We start from the raw sequence: 18,644 nt of genomic DNA, 5'->3' as shown, positions 1-18,644 counted from the left end.
AATTCTAAAGTTCGTGGAAAAAACTCAACTTGAAAGTTTCGTAATATTAGATGTCAATGTCCCTTTTTAAAAAAAGGCCAATCTTTTGACAATATAGCATTGAGACAAGATTAAGAAGCAGTGTCTTATTTCTAATTAAGTGAAAGCTAAATTAGTCTAATCAAATTTAAATGTCCATAAATTATAATTTCGTTAATTTTGACTAAAATATCAATTTAGCCAACACACAATAAATAATAATATTGGACCATATTCTACGAATCTATGCCATATTCAAATAATCAAATATAGTTTCTTAGAAGATAGAACTCAAACCTCTAAAATAGGATTTATTTTGACACACAAAAAGAATAACTATTTACTCATTTTTGCATAATATGGTTCAGCTATAAAACACACCCATTCCATTTTTAATATTCTCATATAACCAATATAATTATAATCGTTAATATTGTTTCTTAATTAAAATTGTTGTCATTGTTGAAACCGTTAAATTGTTGCAATAAAAGTGAGACATTAATTTTACTCACAACACACTCAATGAAATTTATAACTGTAAAACTACAATCAAAGCCAAGTTCAACTTTTTTTACACTGCATTCATTATTATTTTATAGTACTTTAATATGTTTAAACTAATGTATACATATATCATGTTGTTACATAATAATCAATTGAATCCTATATATTTTTCACAATTAATATATTGAATCGCAGTTGATCTTCCATTGAATCTACATTGAAATATTATAATCATCAATCCAATTCAATTATTGAATATTGAATTGATCTTCGATTCATGTGTATTTAAATTGATTTTACTTGTAAGATCTTAATAAATTTCAGATTTTAATCAACAGTTTAAAAAATCAATTGATCTTACATATATGATTTAAGTTTTACTAAAGCATGATTTCATATATTGGTACGTGATTTATTCTGATTTTCTTTAATGACTAATATATCATGTGAATCAATTACTCATCACAACTCAGTCTACAATATTGTATCACACCTTAATAATATCACTCATTTTTTATATGATCATATAATATGACAATTTAATTATGTCATTCAAGAAAACATGTTAAAGAAAACATGTTTAATTATAAAAACATTTGTCGTAAAAATAAACAATAAAAGTAGAAGGGAACCGAGATTTCTCATGTTGTCTTTACATTTGCTCTATTCTTGTCCATCCTCTCCTTCTCCCTCTCGACCGTCGGACTTCTCCGGTCCCCCGTCTCTACCTATATCTCCCGCGCATACAGTAACCCTTACTTCCCCTATTTATTTTTCCTCCATTGTTATGGAGTTTAAATTCAACTTTTTTTTTCCCTGTGGAGAGATCATAGACAGATTTGGATAAGCGTCAATTTAACCACTTAGGTGACATAATTTCTATTGAATAGGTTTGTTTTTTTCTTTGAAAAAAAAAATGGTATGGGCAACCAGATTATGGCCTTTGGAGTCTGGACAATGAAAATTAACCGATATGTATCCTTACATCTCAATCTTAAGTGAGTAAGTTACTCTTCCTAATTTTTCTTTTGACCAAAATCAACCATTTCGTATATAATTATCAAGCAGGTGGCAATAATTATATCAGCCGAAAGTCAAAGGGAACAGTGCGGTCCATCGTCTTAAAGAGGGCTCGCATTGTTCCCATGCGAAATGCGGAACACCGAACCAGCGTTATTCCCATGTTTTCCACCCAACTCTAGCCATTTAGCAAACATCGAACAGGCCCTAAACATCGTTTCATTAATTCTTCATATTAAAAAATAAATCGATTAATTTGTGAAGGGGCAGTATTATAAACTTATAAAAGAAACGAACACAACCATAATCAGAGATTAATATGGAAATTAATCATTAGAATAGGATGAATTTGTAACTGAAGCCTCTTTAACATTTCTGTTTTTTCTAAATTTAAATTAAAATAAAATAAAATAAAAAATAAAGAAATCACAAAATCTGTTGTTTCCAACCTGGTGACGAACAAACTGAATTGCGCCGCATTCGAAAACAAGCTACAACAATGGGGGCCGTGGCTCCGCCTCTTCAATGGATTCCTGAAGACGACTTGCTCCTCAAAAATGCCATTGAGGTACATCTCCATCTTCCTCCAATTTCCACCCTTTTCGCTTCTCTACTTTACTTTTTTTTATCAAGCAAGTTAATTTATTGAATTTCGCCTCTCCCACAATGGATGCTGAATTTTTTCGTATTCTAGGTCCAATTCTTGAAAAGCCCTTTTGGCGGTTATGTTGAATTCGAGCTGTTTAGTGTGGAATTGAAAAAAGTGCTCTGTTTTGTGGAGTTCGGAATGTGCTCTGTTCCTGCGATTTTTTCCTTTATAGTAAATGTTGTTTTTCTGCAATGGAGTCTTTATTTGTGATGGCGTGCTTGGAAAGCTTTAGTTTTTGGTTTGGATGATTTTACACTTGGTGTTCTTGCATGGAAGCCAGAGGTTCAGTGTTTATTGCTTGGTGTTGATTCTCTTTGGCATGTGTTTCGTGTGATTATAGGTGAAATTGAGTAAAGAATAAGAAGAGCCTTTAGAGTTTAGTTTATTATCAGTTGGAAATGGATGGTGTAAGGATATGTGTTGTGAAAAGAGGAAGTTTTCTGTAATTTGTCATAGTTGATGAGTGTGAAGTTTTCCTTATGCTGTGGTTAAATTAAACATGGAAATTGTAGGAATCCACGTTTATTTAGTTATCCAAGATGGCTATTATCACAATCTGGAAAAAAATCTTTAAAGTGAGGATTAGCTTCCATAGTAAAGGATAATTTCCACCATGGTAAGTTTTGAACAAGCATATGTGACCAATGGTGAATGTTCTTTTTTTTTTGTTTACTCTAGGCTGGTGCTTCTTTGGAATCTCTAGCTAAAGGTGCTGTGCAATTTTCTCGGCGGTATACTGTACAGGAGCTGCAAGATCACTGGTTTTCTCTTCTCTATGATCCCAATGTTTCTGAAGAGGCATCAGAAAACATGATTGAGGCCGAACGTTTTGGGGTAATAAGTCAATTGCCACCTAATAAGTTTGGAGTAAAAGATGTAGCTTGCATTTCAGGGAAGAGAAAAGCTGAAAGTGTCCGAAAGTATTATTATGCCATGCGTAAAAGAATCCGTATTGAACCGGCAGATATGGGGGGAATCAGTCTTGCATCTGAGCCTGGTTATTCTAGCGTCAGAGATGGTAATGAACTCTTGTATGGAGATTGCGAAGTTGGGAATCCAGCTTCAAATATTCTGGGAGCTCAAGGCCCAGATTACAGCATTAGGCCTACTTCCTCAGCTGAATTTGGGCCGCATGCTGCTGAGGCAACTGGAAATGATCTCATGCCCTCTTTCGGTGGTGTTCTAAATCATGGGCGAGAAGATCTTGGTGGGGAATATGTGTCAAACAACCTTCTCTATACATATGAAGAGAATATCTCATTAACCGGGGATTGCAGTGAGATCCCTGGATTTGTCCAATCAAATGATTTGCCTCGTTCAGAACTTGGTGACCAGTCATTTCATAATTTTGAGTGTTCACCTCCTCTACCTCACATGCCTATTAGACATGGTTCCGAGGACATTTCTGCAGCGCACTCAAACCTCAAATTGGAAGCTCCGCTACCTTGTGATAGCATGATAGATATGGCTTCTAGCACACAAGAATACCTTGATGTGTTGTTTGACCTTTCTGACGACGAAGGGCTACTCTACATGGATAATGATGGAAATGAGGGTATAGGAAAGTCTTATCTTGATGGTTTGAGTTCACTTCTATTGGATTCTCCCTATCTGTGCGATTCATCTGGTTCAGGTCTAGGTGAGGCTTCAGTGGTTCCAGATGGACATTTAGTTGATACAGGTGATATACTTGATGGGGGTTCATATAAGGAGGACCTCTGTGATCAGAAGGAAGTTGCAGCTACTCAACTATCAGCCTCGCAATATACTATGAAAGTAGGTCCAGAATATCGTAATGGAGTCATTTGTTGCACATTAAATACCGAAGACCCAGATATTCCTAGCAATGATGATGTTTTTCTTCCCTATCGGTTTCCTTCTCCAACTAATTCCTCAGGGGCTCACTGGGCATTGCATGACCCTAGCTATCTAGGGTCCTCGTCACGTAAGAATTTCTCAAGCACTTCCAGTGCAAAAGGAGGACATCTTGCAATGAAAAACACCCAGAAAGATTCATTCCATCAGTCAGATGCGGGTTTAAGATGCCGAAAAGATCATGGAGTTAAATTCAAATTGCCTGAGAGTAGCATCCAGCACTCAACACGTAGAGAAGCTGGGAACAGTGACAGTTCGAATCATGCCAGTTTAGCAAATGTGAATGCCAACAATTTTGTCACTGGAGTTAAGGGAGGTCCCCCAGAGATGGTACATAGAAAGAATCTTGGTTTTAAGTCCCTTGGACCTTTCCAAGACAAGCATAAAAGTAGTTTGGATATTCATCAAAGCCTTCAAAATAATTCTGATGGCACTCGGAGTGGAATGGACAGCGTAGCTGAAATTCCAAATAATGGATCATCAAATGTCGACTTGATTTTCCAGCAAACGGATGCCCCAAAGGCAATTGATCACTCCCTACTTTCAGATCAGGAGGATATCTTATCTGAGAATGAATTTGGCGTGCCTTATTTTTCTGATGTAGAAGCAATGGTAAAACATCTGAAGGCTCGTAATTTGCTAATTTTCTACGTTTTGCTTGCATTAACTTCAGCCTCTACATTACGTCATGCAGATCCTAGACATGGATTTGAGCCAAGATGAATTTGATTTATACACCAATCCTGAAGGTATATATCTCCACTTTTCTACATGTTGACTTGTATTTATTCCAAACTCTCAGCCAAAGGGATGAACATAAATAATTGCACTTTTAAGTTGATTGTATTTTCATATTCCTAATCTAAATGAGTTGCTATGGGGTAGGTTCACAAGAGTTTCTTGCGGAAAGCTTAAATTTTAATTTTTCCATCTATCTAGTCTAAATCGTTACCAGAAAAGAACTTGGCTGGAACTCCTTTGCTATTTTGCTATTAGCCATTGTTTTATAGTATCCTACAGTTGTCTTATCTCTTGTGCTCTTATAGTAACTAAAGTGAGACTAGTGGTTCTCACATTTTGCACACTGAAACCCTTGCAGTTCAACGGTTTCAACTTGAAGAAACGAAGAGAACAATCATAAGGCTGGAGCAGGCAGCTAATGCTTTCACACACAGAGCCATTGTTAGTCATTTTGCATTTGCTGTGTTATATGGGCGTTTCTCCAGACATTGGATAAAGAAAACTGAGGTATGACCTCTCAGCCAAGTGCATGAGTTTTGGATCGAATTGATACTCAAATCAGCCATTGCAAGCGGTTATATAATTAATTAGCCAGTAGATAACACTGCTGTATGCTTGGTATACTTAGCTCAAGCTCAACCTTATGATAAACAAGCCACTTGCAAACTTTGTAGTACTTGGCTAAGCTCGATTACACCCATGACCCAAGTCCATATTGAAGTCCTAACCATGATTTATTCATAAATTCGCATGCATCCTAACCATGACCCAAGTCAATTCTGCTCCTAAGCAGGACAAATTGAGTACATATAGAAGGCAGAAGTTTTTAGTTGTGATGACTGTAATACGAGCCTCACTAGGACAGGTGAAAAAGTTGGTAGATGATGATGGTTCTATAGCACATATAGAGTTAGTAGTACTGGAAATAATGTGAAGTTTGAGCTACTTTATATACAATTTCTTGTCTGAATTTTACTTTAAAAATGAAACATCGTGGCTTTCAGGTGTTACTGGGTAGGGCAACAGATGATGTGAAAGTTGACATTGACTTGGGAAGAGAAAAAAATGGTGGTAAAATTTCTCGAAGACAGGTATGCTAACCCCTAAACTTAAGTGATGTGAACAGTTAATCGTAATTGTAAGTTTTAGCATTTTCTTTTCTCGGTTTCATTGATCGGTACACCTTAAGCAAAATTGGCTCCCTTTCACCATGATTGTCAAAACTGATATATTTGTGGTATGATCTTTATTGGGTTTGGACATTCTGTGCTCCTGAATTTAAGATGAGGCCGAATGGAAGATAGGATGTCAGGCTAAGAGATGTAACTTTTCGGGGACAAGTAGGAATTATGAGCATTAAAATCTACGTTGCATATGCTATTTCTTAACTAATACAGCTCAGTATTTTGGACGTCTCACTGTCAACAGCCTGACACTGTTAACCATGTCTCGCCTTCAGATTATCAAAAAGACGAGAAAAGGAAAAAAGAGTCTAGGCTTATGTAAAGCCATGGCAGTATTACTGGATTAAGTTGACCGGGTTTTCTTTTCTTTGCATTGGTTAGGCTACGATGAAGATGGACGCGAATGGAACCTTCCATTTGAAGAACCTCGGAAGAACACCAATTTACGTGAATGGCAAAGATGTAGCCTCTGGACAGAGCCTAGGCCTTACTTCTGGCTGTCTCATTGAGGTACATATGTCACACTTAATCATCTTACACACGGGAAAGAATATGTTTTCCTGTTTCGTTAGAAGAACTTTCATATGCAATCCTCTAAATTCCAGGTGAGGGGACTGGCCTTTGTGTTTGAGACCAACCGTAAAATGATAAAGCAATACATCGATAGCCCTGCAGGACGGGTTTTAGAAGGTTATCAACATCGATGAGAAGCTGAACGAGACAATCATATGCAGGAAGGTGCTGGCTTTTTTTCCCCAACACTTTCTTGAATAGTTACATGTATAGAGAGAGTAGTCACCATTAGCTTTTTTCTTCTCTCATATCCCCAAATTTAGGGTGATTAGATCTATTTTGTGCTATGAGATTTTTTCTTACCTCTGTTACACAACCACATTTTTGAAGCAATTAGTGTATGCGACTTCCCATGGTTCAAGAACTGTCGATTTCGTTTCTAGACTGGCGGTTGAATCAGAACCGGCCCGTGGTCCTGGCCAGTTACACACCGTTGGTTCGATGGTCCACTTCCGGAATTTTTTTGTGTGTTTATGAGTCGCATTTTGCTGCATTGATAATGAATTAAAATACGAAAATAATATACCAACAAGAATTTACTAATTAGTAAAATTGAAGTATGATTGCACTGATAATGAATGAAAATTTACAAATTAAGTACAATTTTTAGACTAATAAGAAACTCCTAAAAAAAGCTAGATATTTAAAACTAAGTTAGAAAACTTAGACTCGAAACTATTGGGTATTTCCTAATATATAGGTGTGACGTTCGACTTGCTGGATTAGACAAGATTGAGTTCTATGAATATCACATAGCTCCGAGATAGAATTAATCTCAAATAATCACGAACCAATTCAATTTCGAACTATATTATGATAATTTAATCTTGAGCAAATATATACAATAATGATTATTTCTGTGATGCCTATCTATATCTTTAGCAAAGAAAATTTGTGTAGACAATGAAAGATTACATTTTGTCCGATGTTTTATGTGGACTGTCCGAATTTAGAGATTTTGCCGCGATTTACGATACCACCATTGTTTCTCAATCACAATCACAATCACAACCAAATACCTCTCTCTCCACATTCTCTCTTGTTTTGTGTATGTGTTTGTTTCTTCAACCCTACAATGGGTTAAAATTTCATCTTTCATATACCATCTTTAATTTCTCAGTTTAGAAAAACTTCAAGCCTCAATCAATCCACATTTTGATATTTATCTACATCAACATATATACATAAGGTCCACTTACTTTACCCATATTGCATGCATGCATCTTTTCTTGTTCATGAACATCGACATCTCTATGCACGCAACATCCACGAAAATCATGTAAATTGATCAAATTCTGACCAGTTTCATAAGGTTTAAAAACAAATTATCAAAATTTAATACATGTAGCCTTTATCAATCTTTTTCCCCGCGAATTGATCAGAATTTGACTAAACTTCACAATTTAAATTATTACTATACCATTAATTTCTTACTATGTATACATATGTATTGATGTAGATAAAGAAGTGGAGAACCTTAAAGTTGGGACATAAAGCCCCCTCTCTTTGTCAAAGAGAGAGGGCAGCTTGAAGTAGATTCTCTTCACGTGCATTTGAGCAAGAAAAAACACCAAAAAAAGAGTAGAAAATGGCGTCGGCTTGTGGAGAAGAAAGAGATAATTCAAGTGCACATGAGGAGAAAATCTATGTTGCAGTTAGGGTTAGGCCTCTGAGTGATAGGGAAATCTCAAAGAATGATACGTCGGAATGGGAATGCATCAACAACACCACTATCGTATTCAAGAACACGCAACTTCCCAGTGCCTACGCCTTCAGTAAGCACTCCCACACTTTTTTTAGATCAAAACTCTCAAAAAACACATAAAAGGGTAAAATGGAAGTTTATTACATGATGTGAATCTTTGGATATTTTCTTACATGTAGATAGAGTTTTCGGGTTTAACGCTCCAACAAGACTTGTCTACGAGGAATCTGCGAAAAAGATTGCACTCTCTGTATTAAGTGGAATAAACTGTGAGTAGTTAAATATATATACATTAGTTGATGTTGATACACATCAAGCTCAAGAATGTTTGAATTTATTCATCTGCAGCAACTATCTTTGCATATGGGCAAACTGGCAGTGGAAAGACCTTCACCATGTGTGGAATCACAGAATGTGCAATTGCAGATATATATCAGTACACATACAAGGTTAATTATCTCTATCTCGATCATCGTGTTCCTATCACGAACGTGCATTTAAATTGTTCGGAAATGTAAATTCCACCCACGGTTTATTGGCCTAATCACGTAACGATATATTTTTATAGAATCCCGACAGAAAGTTCGTTCTCAAATTTTCGGCCATGGAGATATATAATGAAGCAGTGAGAGATCTTCTCCAAACTGAAGCCAATTCTCTTAGACTCCTTGATGATCCAGAGGTGAATTCATTTTCCCTCAACGTTTTGATCCGTAACAAAAAAAAAAAAAAAAAAAACACGTCCGCATGCATGCAGATGGAGCTCCGCGCACTGAACCAGCCCAACAACGGGCGGAGTTGGGTCTGGGCGCGGAGCTCCATATGCACACATGCATGCGGACGTACGCACTGGAGATTGGTCGATTTTCACCAAACCATCCTTATTTCTTACTCTACCACAGAGAGGGACGATAGTCGATAAGCTCACAGAGGTGACCTTAAAGGACGCGGCCCAGCTAAAAGGGTTGTTATCTGTCTGTCAAGGTAAGGAAGTAGTCACTTGTGCTATACTAATCTTTGTTACAAACTCGTCGTGTAAGGCAACAAATGTGAGATCTTTTCTCGATTCAGACTAGTCTTTTTAGATGAGTTTTCCTGTTCTGGTGCTGATCAAACTTATGTGAATCCTGCCTATTTTCTTCAGCTCAAAGGCGAATAGGCGAGACTAGCCTCAACGAACTCAGCTCTCGATCTCATCAGATTCTGCGCTTGGTATAATCATGCATTCATACACACACAACACACACTTGTTGAACAATTTATTTCTGTTATGATGTTGGGAGTTTTCATCAAAATTCTGCAGACTGTTGAAAGTGGAGCTGTTCAGCTCAGGGGAGCACCGAGTTCGAGTACTTTAACAGCTTCAGTGGTAAGAAATTAATGTTTTTGTGATGAATTTGGAGTAACACAATGCATGGATCATAGAAAGTAATGTGTTTTTAATGATAGAATTTTGTTGATCTTGCTGGGAGTGAACGTGCTTCGCAAACGTTATCAGCCGGGACGCGACTCAAAGAAGGTGGCCACATAAACCGCAGTTTACTATCCCTCGGAACTGTTATTCGAAAGCTAAGGTGCGGTCGACACTCCACAAACTCGTGTTTTTTCGATTTAAAGAGTGTTTTGCTAGGCTTATTTCAAGAAATTTAGGCCATCCACACCCCCCACATTCTTAGTTGTTGGCTCGATTAGATACCACCGTTTCTGAAAAATTGAAACTTTTTTCTTTTTATCCGTTTCTTATACATAGAAACTTTCCACATTAGGAAACTTCGTTCTTCCTAATGAGACCGGTCTCATTTTCCACTAACACATTTTTTCATTCTATCTGTCTCTTACTTTACCAGATTTGCATTAAAACATTTGTTGTTTCAAAAGTTCCTATTTTTAAGAAATGTCGGGAATACAAATTTTGAGACACACACCTGGTCATTTTGTGATGCAGCAAAGGAAGAAATGGGCACATTCCATACAGAGACTCGAAGCTGACGCGCATATTGCAGAACTCGTTGGGTGGCAACGCGAGGACGGCTATTATATGCACGATGAGCCCGGCTCAGAGACACGTCGAGCAATCAAGAAACACGCTTCACTTTGCCAACTGCGCGAAGCAAGTACGCACAAACGCGCAAGTGAACGTCGTGATGTCGGAGAAAGCACTGGTGAAGCAGCTACAAAAGGAATTAGCTAGGATGGAGAATGAGTTGAAGAAGCTACACTCTCACCCCAACACTGGCCCAAATTCCACACCTGCACTCAAAGAGAAAGAACTTCTGATTCAAAAGGTAAATAGTCATATACTCAACACTCTTAATGATATGATGATTAACTACAGCAAGAGTGTTCATTCATACAGATGGACAGAGAGATTAAAGAACTAACGAATCAACGCGATCTGGCTCAATCTCGAATGGAGAATATGCTGCAGCATCAAACATCCAGAGCTTGGGTTGGTGAAATGTGTTTTTATCTCTTTTCTCTAATAAAACTGATGTAGTATATGATTAAGAGGGTGTTTAGAAATTTATAACCTGTTGAGCAGAGTCATGACGGGACTTCGTGGACGGATGAATATCCAGCGTCAGAAGCTTCCGAGTTTATGGATCCCCTGGGCTTTGATGTTGCATCGAGAGGGTCGCAGTTTGCAGAGAATAACGATGACCTCTTGTCGAGTACCATGTCGCCCAGAGTGTGCATCGATAAGTACTTTGGTCCGGATCCGTGCCAAGGATGGGAGAAGATGGCTCAAGCAGGCTTCAATAGTTCAGACAGGAGAAACTCGATTACAAGTACTACTTCCCCACGCAAGGCCTCCTCTTCTCCACGCAATCTCTCATCTTCTCCGCGCAATCACTTGGCAAATGCTTCCTCTCCACGCACCCGAGAGCGCCTCTCAGGTAGCAGCAGCAGTGGCTCATTTGTCCTATTTCACTAACACTGGACTAATTTTCTTAACTGTACAGGGCGATCTCTTCCTTCGTCTGACTTCAATGCATCGGATTTCAGTCAAAAAACGGAAAGGGCACGAGAGCGCGTCTTAGGTAGTAGCAACCACTCTACCGCTAGGCCAACACACAATGCATCACGCTGACTGATTTTCTAACCTGTGTAGGGCGACCTTCTGTTTCAGTAGACTTCAATACATCTGATCACAGTCCAAAAACAGAGAGAACGAAAAGCTGTGAAGCGATACTGGCATCGATCATGAACGGACCAAGCCGAGAAGGGACTGAATCACCGTTTCTGGAGAAGATTTCTGGTAAAAAGACCCTGGCTGCTTTGCTCAGAGAGAACTCACGAAGACTGTCCGACGCGAAGATACAGTCTGTTAGTGAATCTCTGGACAGACAGGACTCTGGGAGGTATTCCGATGTAAAGCTACATTTCATCAGTGATTCACTATCCAGGGAGGACTCGTTCAGGCTTTCCGATTCAACGTCAGTTAGCGATTCTCTCTCCAGACAAAACTCCGGGATCTCTGATGGGAGAAAGCAATCTAACAGTGATGCTCAGTCCAGTGCAAGAAAACAGTCAAATGGTGCTGCTCTTTCCCAACAAAACTCCCGAGTTACAGCAAGAGGGAGATCTCTAAGCACGGAGAAGAACATGGAGTTGCCACGTAAAGACTACCCGGAGAATCAACAGGAGAAACCTAAGACAGTGAAGCAACAGGCTGTGGTAAGTCTCTCCCTCTCTCTCTCTCTCTATCATGTCAATCATCTATGTATCATTAAATTTGATCCTCATGAGGGAATTTTGGTGGCAGGAAACGAACAAGGGACGGTCGGTGAGTAGTGCTGCAGAAGGCAAAGCTAAGAAGGAAAGAACAGAAGAAGTTGCAGCAGCAAAGAGCAAGAGGGAAAGGAGATTAAGTGGTGCTGAAGAGACTGCACCTGGAAAAGCTAAGAAGGATGAAAGTGGTGCAGATTGGAAGGTCCAGTTCGAGAGGAGGAAAAGAGAAATCATCGAGCTCTGGGACGCGTGCCACATCCCTCTTGTCCACAGGAGCTACTTTTACCTGCTATTCAAAGGAGACCCGTCGGATGCAGTGTACATGGAGGTAGAGCATCGCCGGCTTTCTTTCCTGAAAACAGGAAACAACGATGCAAACGACGAGGTTCCATCAAGGTAAGAATAGATACATAAAAATAGTACTACTCTCTTAAACCAGTGAATACCTTGACACCAATGGCTCTTTCAACAGCCCAAAGGCTCTGCAACGTGAGCGGGAGATGCTGAGCAGGCGGATGCTGAAGAAGTTCACAACCAAGGAGAGGGAAGCTATATTCCAGAAGTGGGGCATAGAGGTGAAATCAAAACAGAGAAGGCTGCAGCTGTGCCGAAAGCTGTGGACTGATACCAACGACATGGATCACATCAACGAGAGCGCTGCAATCGTGGCCAAGCTGGCGGGGCTGAAGGAAGCAGGGGAAGCCCCCAAAGAAATGTTTGGGCTCAGCTTAGTACCCAAACAGACCAGCGCCAAGTCATTTAGCTGGAGGCACCCCATTCCTTCCATCATCTGATAACACATTTACATACATCTCTACCATAAAATGGTTTTGTATTTTTTTTGTTAGATTTTTCAACTCCCATCAGTATGTACAATACATAGTTGAGATCCTAACACCTCTTTCTTATCTCCATTTTGTCCTTCCTTATACACAGTTATCAGGATCAATGTGAAATGATCCTATAATTGCAACACCACTCCTATCTCAGCTCGAAATTTGTCGAAATATGCATCACAACATTTTGTTTTTGGGTCATTAACTTCCCCCAATTCTTATCTTCTCATTTGGTCAATATATTCAAGAATCTATCAATGTACAAAACATTTCACCTATGTATGAAGATGGAAGGCAAATGGAATTGCACCCTCTGTAAAAGCATAAGCCTTCATTAATAGCCAGCAAATTATACAAAATACCGCATGTACACAAAGGTTAGTAGTGTTAACAATGGATTTATGATTTGAGAACAGCTCCCTCAACAATTTTCCAGCCTGACTTTGCAAACGACATCTCATACCGCGTTGTGTATGTTGTATTGTATGAGTCGTTATGCTCGGGGTGAGCTCCATCAGTTAACTGTGCAGACTCTTCAAGAGTTGCTTCCACAATAGCACGCCGACCATCAACTGACACAGTCACGCTATCAATATTAAGACTCAGAAGTTGATAATCCCAAAACCAGCCATGCTGAGCAAATTCCATAGCTCTGTCAGTCCAGATCTTTAGCATTTGACCATCCAATACCTAGCAGCATAAATTATGTTGCTTAATCAGAATGAATTACCAACTATAACGCAGTTATACCAGGCAGGAGCACTCTGCTTAACGAAAACGCAAACTCAGAGCAGTTTAACATGTATCAAAATTATAGAGGACAAAGTGGACATAGCAATATGAGCACCTTGCTATAAATAGGACCTATAAATATTTTTTTTAAAGTCAAACATACTGAAAATACTAAAAGATTCTGCCAAATTTCATTTTGTATGACCGATATCCCATAAAATCATTTCATATAAAGTAATTATCCTAACTGAAATGATCATTGAAAATAGTAACAGACATGACAGACAAGTTTCTCACCTCTGATAATTTTTCAATACAATGATCAGAACCGAGCGCTAGAGACTTGACAGCTTGCCACTTGAGCACCAGATTTTCGGCAAACCTAGCATCCATTCGGGGTACTTCTTCCGAATTTTCAGCTAGTGGGTTCCCTGAGAGTAATATAAAATTTTCAAACCACGAAAACTACAGACCAAGAACCATAATTTGCAAGATATTGTGAACCATCTACTCTCTGCAGTTAAAACACTTCTTAACAAAGGAGATTATTTCTTCTAATTGTTCCATTACTGGTTCATTTTCTTTATTTATTTGCTAAGGAAAAGGGGATTTGGGTTCAGGAACTGCTACTGAAGTAACGTAATTACATTAATCAACTGAACCATACCCACATTGATGACATCAGAAGCCACAGCAGTTGTGCCAGGGTCTTTATGCAAATGAGAAGAGCCAGAGCGATATGACAGGAATTTCAACCCCACTAAAGTCATGAGACCAACCGCCGCACCAGCACACATGATCTTTATATTTGCATCTTTTATCTTGCTAGTCATAAATTCTTGTTGCTGCAGCCCATCAGAACTAGTCATCTCCGCAACTCCAAACCTGTAGGAGTCATCTTGATCAAGATCTATTCCAGTCACTTCACTGCCAAGAGGACCATGACTCTTGATATCATTCTGCTGATAAAGTCTGACATTCGTTTCCCCACTGCCAAGAGGAAATACTCTCTGCAGTGCCTCAATTGCACTAACCTTCACGCTGTCAAGCACAGCAGTAGCTTCAGCTCCGATCCTCGCTATAGCTGCAGCAGCTGCCAAGGGTGAGCGTCCCTGACCTTCCAGCTTCTCTAAATACCTCAAAACTTTAGGATCATCATAATAATCTCCAAGCTTGAATATAACACCTTCGGTCTCTCTAAATCTAGGAAATACCACTTCCATTAACCATGTCTCCAATAGTTTGCAGAGTCCAGGGAGGAGATCATCTTTGTCATCACTAGAGTGTTCAATAACAAAGTTAATTATTGACTGATCTCGGTAAGGCGACTCTTCATCATCCAAGCCCAACCACGCACGGCATTCATCTACTTCCCCAACAAGAAGAGAGCAAAGACCCCTCTCAAGTGCAAAGTCTATTTCACGATTTTCTCTGGTGCCATAAGCAGACAAGGAGTTCCCACTAGCAGTAATCCTGGTTTGCTGAAGTTGCTGAAAAAGGTTGTCAGCATCTTGAATGAGATGAGGCTTTTTGCTTAAGAAAGCTTGAGAAACTAAAGCAAGGGCCACATTATATGCTTCAAAACTTTCTGCGGGTATGTTACGCGGTGTGGCAGCGAACAGATCAACCTTACATTAAAAAAGGAAACACGTAAAAAAACATAGATTAGGATCCAAACAAATAAATTGGATAAATTTTTAAAAAATACCTGCTCTGCTGCAGTCATACGCAGAAAAACCTCATTCATAAAATCTTCACGTGTGAATCCTCCACCCACCGCAGCAGCTCCCCCTCCACCAACGGACCACAAAACATTTCGCACACCTTGAAGACCCTGTCTTCTTCTTGACTGGTACTCATCACCCAGTGGAAGTGCTAGGAGCTCGATCACACACTTTGGATTGATTTCTTCCAGGGTTTCATCAATCTGCGCTTGCAAGTCGGGTGCAAGGTTGCTTGCACCTTCTTCCTGCATGAAGAAGATTCAATCTTTATAGTTCCAAGGGACTAAGTAAGATGAAAGACACATGTAATTTATGTATGTATGCATGTACGTACTATGATTTGTGGGACACTAACGATAAATGAAATCTTACGATTCAAGCAAATAACAGAACTTGAGGAATGCAAAGAGCTTAGGATGAATGGATGATAAGATAATAATAACAAAAACTGGATCTCAATCCATTTCATAGACGGACAGCCAGAGTGTGCTGGAAACTATATTAAGTCAAAACAGAAAACGAGGGGCACAATGATAATAACATCCTTACTTGCAATAGCTTGAGTGCCATCTCAAGCACTTCACAGCCTCTAATAAAATCAGGAGGTGACAATGCCATGGCATCCCTAGATAAATCAACATATGCAAGCGCCATTGACAACAAAATATCTTGCTTGAATGACTTGGGCAACCTCTCTTTCAACAAGCTCTCTCCAATTTGAAGAACCAACTCTGTTTCCCCAGCTTCTTGCAGCACACACAAAGCTCCTGGAACCTACAATGCCCGTCAGGTCAAAAGTTAAAGAGAGGTGTTCAGTCAACAGTTGCTCGATAGCAGGGGAAATCTTCGTACAGAAACCAATTATAACTTCCCAACTGCAGAAATGGAAACTATCAACAAATTGTTGATTCTGATTCTGGAAAAGATAAAGTTTTCCAAAAAGATATCTTCTTTGATGAGATTTAACCAGTGTAATCAATTTTCTTTTACATTCCTCATAAACTATACATCAAAAATTTCCAATATTCAACTTAGATATATCCAAAATTAGCTTAAGAAATAGAAAGAAAACCTTATCCCAGGGCACTTGAGTGAGAATGGTATCAAACTCATCCTCGGCGAGCCCTTGATTGTACTCCCTGCGAGAACCGGAGTTCGCAAGGGTCTCGCAAGCCGCTTGGAGAATCTGCCGCCGGCTAATCAAAGCGTCGTCGCTGTAACCATACTGCGGCGGCATCGAAACCCTAGCGTTGTAGGCCCGGCGAATGCCGTCGCCGAGGAAATGCGGCTCCGCTCCGAGCACACGGTAGAAATCCAGTGGTACTGACACCAGTCGCTCCGGGAGAGAAGGAAGCGGCGGAGGCGGCGCAGAGACTGCGGCGTCTGAATTTTCGGACGGGGAAGGGAGGAATTGGAAGTCGGCGAAGAGGCGATCGGCCCATCTGCTGGTGGCGGGGCCGCCGCTGACGGCGGCGCTGGGTTTGAAGTGTGGCTTTGTGGTCGGCGGAGGCGAGAGGAAGCGGCGAGGGAAGGGCGCAATGCTCAGCTGCGAGAGAGCTTCCATTTTGGGAGCTGTTGTTGAATTTTGATGCTGTCAATTTCATCCATTGCAGGTCACCATTGATGTAATTTGGGGAAAATGGAAGATAGGGTGTAACAGACGTGCCCACGGTTTGGAACTGCCGGTTCCGGTTTCGGGAAATGTGGAACCGGAACCGAACCGTGAGGCTATTTCACGGTTCTCGTTTCGGTTCGAAAATCGGCAGTTCTGGTTCCGATTTGGAACCGCCGGTTTTCGAACCGAAATCGAAATTTTTTACGGTTTTTCACGGTTTCGAACCGCCGGTTTTTTAACCAAAACCGGAATTTTTTACGGTTTTTCACGATTTCGAACCGCCGGTTTTCGCTGTTCCGGCTCGGTTTCACGGTTCCAATTTGGAACCGTCCGGAACCGGCCCACGGTTCAAAATATGACGGTTCCGGTTCAAGAAAAAAGTCACGGTTCTCGGTTCGGAACCGGAACCGGAACTGGAATCGGCGGTTACGGTTCCGCAGTTAATCGCCGGAACCGAAAACCTTGGGCATCTCTAGCGGTGTAATCAATTATTCGATAATCAAATATCCAAATTAAATCGAAACTCATTATTTCGTTTATTACTATTGTTTACATTAATTTTAAAATTAATTCATGATTAATTTACAGTAATTGAGTAATTATTATTGAACGGACATCATCATTGTGTTTTCAAATAACTAATTTTGAATGATAATGAATTGAATGTCTTGTTAATTTAAAATATTTCTTGTTATACGAGTACTGTTGAATTGAATCTATTTTCAAATATTTTGTTTCTTAATTTTAAAATTTTACTATAAAAAAATGGAATATATCCTATAGTAAAAAGGAAAAGAAGTAATTTATGCTAAACCACGTCAAATACTTTTTTCCTTTGTAATAGGAGTGTCATTTTCATGGAACATTTTTTGTTTTTGAATACTACTAGTATTTAATTATATAAAAAAGTACTTAATGATAAAACACATTATTGGACTTCAATTATTAAAAAAATTCCTACAAAATTGATTAAGTACGTAAAAGCTAAATCCACAATGTCTCAAATCACTATCCTATTCTAATTATTTGTTATGCATCATAGTCGCCGAAAATGATCGCAAAAATTAATTTGCTGTTACTATAGTTCTTAGCATGGGATTCGCTTCATAAAAGAAAACTCTTTTATATGGCCATTCTTACTAATGTTAGGTATAATTAAGTCAATTTTTCTTCAACTTGTTTTCTAGCCCCACTTCTTGTATCCCAAATTGTGCAAATTAGAAATAGATCACACAATTATTTTACTCCTTGCTAATTTCATACTCAATAATTCACTTTCCATTTCATATAGCATACCCTTTTCATTTTAGACAATAATTGAAGTAGTAGTAATAATATTCTAGTAAAGGTCAATTTTAGTCCTAAATATATTGTCGATATAAGAATTTGGTCCAAAATAATCACTTTTTGAAAAAGGGGTCCATAACAAATGAAATTCGTGTCTATCCGGTTCTTTTTTTTACCGTTCCTTCAATTTCCGACGGTCAACCGTTAATTAGTGTTTTGTTGACAAAATTAGCAATTTTTTATTGTTGTAGCTGACTTTTTTTTTCAGAAATATTTGTAAAATAGAAAACTCTTAAATAAAAATATGAAAAACATGAATCAAAACAAATTTTTTTATTCTCCCTCTCTTTCATTTCTTCTTCCCCACACCACCAAAAACCTAATTTTCTTTCATTGCAACTTGGTCCAAAACCCATCAGACATGTCTGATATGGAGAGGTTGCACCGTT

At 39.0% G+C, this 18,644-nt stretch overlaps 3 protein-coding genes and 1 long non-coding RNA gene across 5 annotated transcripts; 2 read left to right on the top strand and 2 right to left on the bottom strand.

Moving 5' to 3' along the window:
* The first annotated feature begins 1,979 nt into the window (after positions 1-1,979).
* Positions 1,980-6,928, top strand: LOC125218797 (uncharacterized). The gene is made up of 7 exons (XM_048120570.2): positions 1,980-2,110; positions 2,870-4,678; positions 4,761-4,815; positions 5,166-5,314; positions 5,812-5,898; positions 6,373-6,501; positions 6,597-6,928. Exons 1-7 carry the CDS (start codon positions 2,042-2,044, stop codon positions 6,696-6,698), a joined length of 2,400 nt encoding a protein of 799 aa, XP_047976527.2. The 5' UTR covers positions 1,980-2,041; the 3' UTR covers positions 6,699-6,928.
* A 698-nt stretch (positions 6,929-7,626) lies between these two features.
* Positions 7,627-13,029, top strand: LOC125221480 (kinesin-like protein KIN-7C). The gene is made up of 16 exons (XM_089061995.1): positions 7,627-7,753; positions 8,024-8,339; positions 8,449-8,538; positions 8,618-8,718; positions 8,838-8,951; positions 9,172-9,253; positions 9,414-9,481; positions 9,573-9,638; positions 9,719-9,843; positions 10,215-10,554; positions 10,626-10,718; positions 10,812-11,166; positions 11,233-11,310; positions 11,382-11,947; positions 12,036-12,397; positions 12,474-13,029. The coding sequence occupies exons 2-16, from the start codon at positions 8,153-8,155 to the stop codon at positions 12,793-12,795; spliced, it is 2,949 nt and encodes a 982-aa protein (XP_088918121.1). The 5' UTR covers positions 7,627-7,753; positions 8,024-8,152; the 3' UTR covers positions 12,796-13,029.
* Positions 10,124-10,792, bottom strand: LOC148933054 (uncharacterized). The gene is made up of 2 exons (XR_016133037.1): positions 10,652-10,792; positions 10,124-10,519 (listed from the first exon to the last, which is right to left on the bottom strand). It is a non-coding gene; the product is annotated as an uncharacterized LOC148933054 (long non-coding RNA).
* Positions 13,030-13,141: 112 nt separating the features above from the next.
* LOC125222087 (protein ACCUMULATION AND REPLICATION OF CHLOROPLASTS 6, chloroplastic) lies at positions 13,142-16,949 on the bottom strand. 2 transcript variants are annotated; one of them, XM_048124520.2, is made up of 6 exons: positions 16,366-16,944; positions 15,843-16,067; positions 15,278-15,538; positions 14,237-15,197; positions 13,867-14,000; positions 13,142-13,527 (listed from the first exon to the last, which is right to left on the bottom strand). In XM_048124520.2, exons 1-6 carry the CDS (start codon positions 16,855-16,857, stop codon positions 13,237-13,239), a joined length of 2,364 nt encoding a protein of 787 aa, XP_047980477.2. In that variant the 5' UTR covers positions 16,858-16,944; the 3' UTR covers positions 13,142-13,236. The 2 variants fall into 2 exon arrangements, 1 of the variants encoding a protein (XP_047980477.2); XR_016133031.1 differs by having other exon boundaries at positions 13,389-13,527; positions 14,241-15,197; positions 16,366-16,949.
* Positions 16,950-18,644: the final 1,695 nt, after the last annotated feature.

This window comes from Salvia hispanica, chromosome 1, assembly GCF_029641045.1.
Source record: "Salvia hispanica isolate PSC_SH4W2 chromosome 1, Shi_PSC_v1, whole genome shotgun sequence".
NCBI classification, from domain to species: Eukaryota; Viridiplantae; Streptophyta; class Magnoliopsida; order Lamiales; family Lamiaceae; genus Salvia; species Salvia hispanica.
Note: the sequence above shows the minus strand (reverse complement) of the source record. Positions and strands in the feature narration are given on the sequence as shown.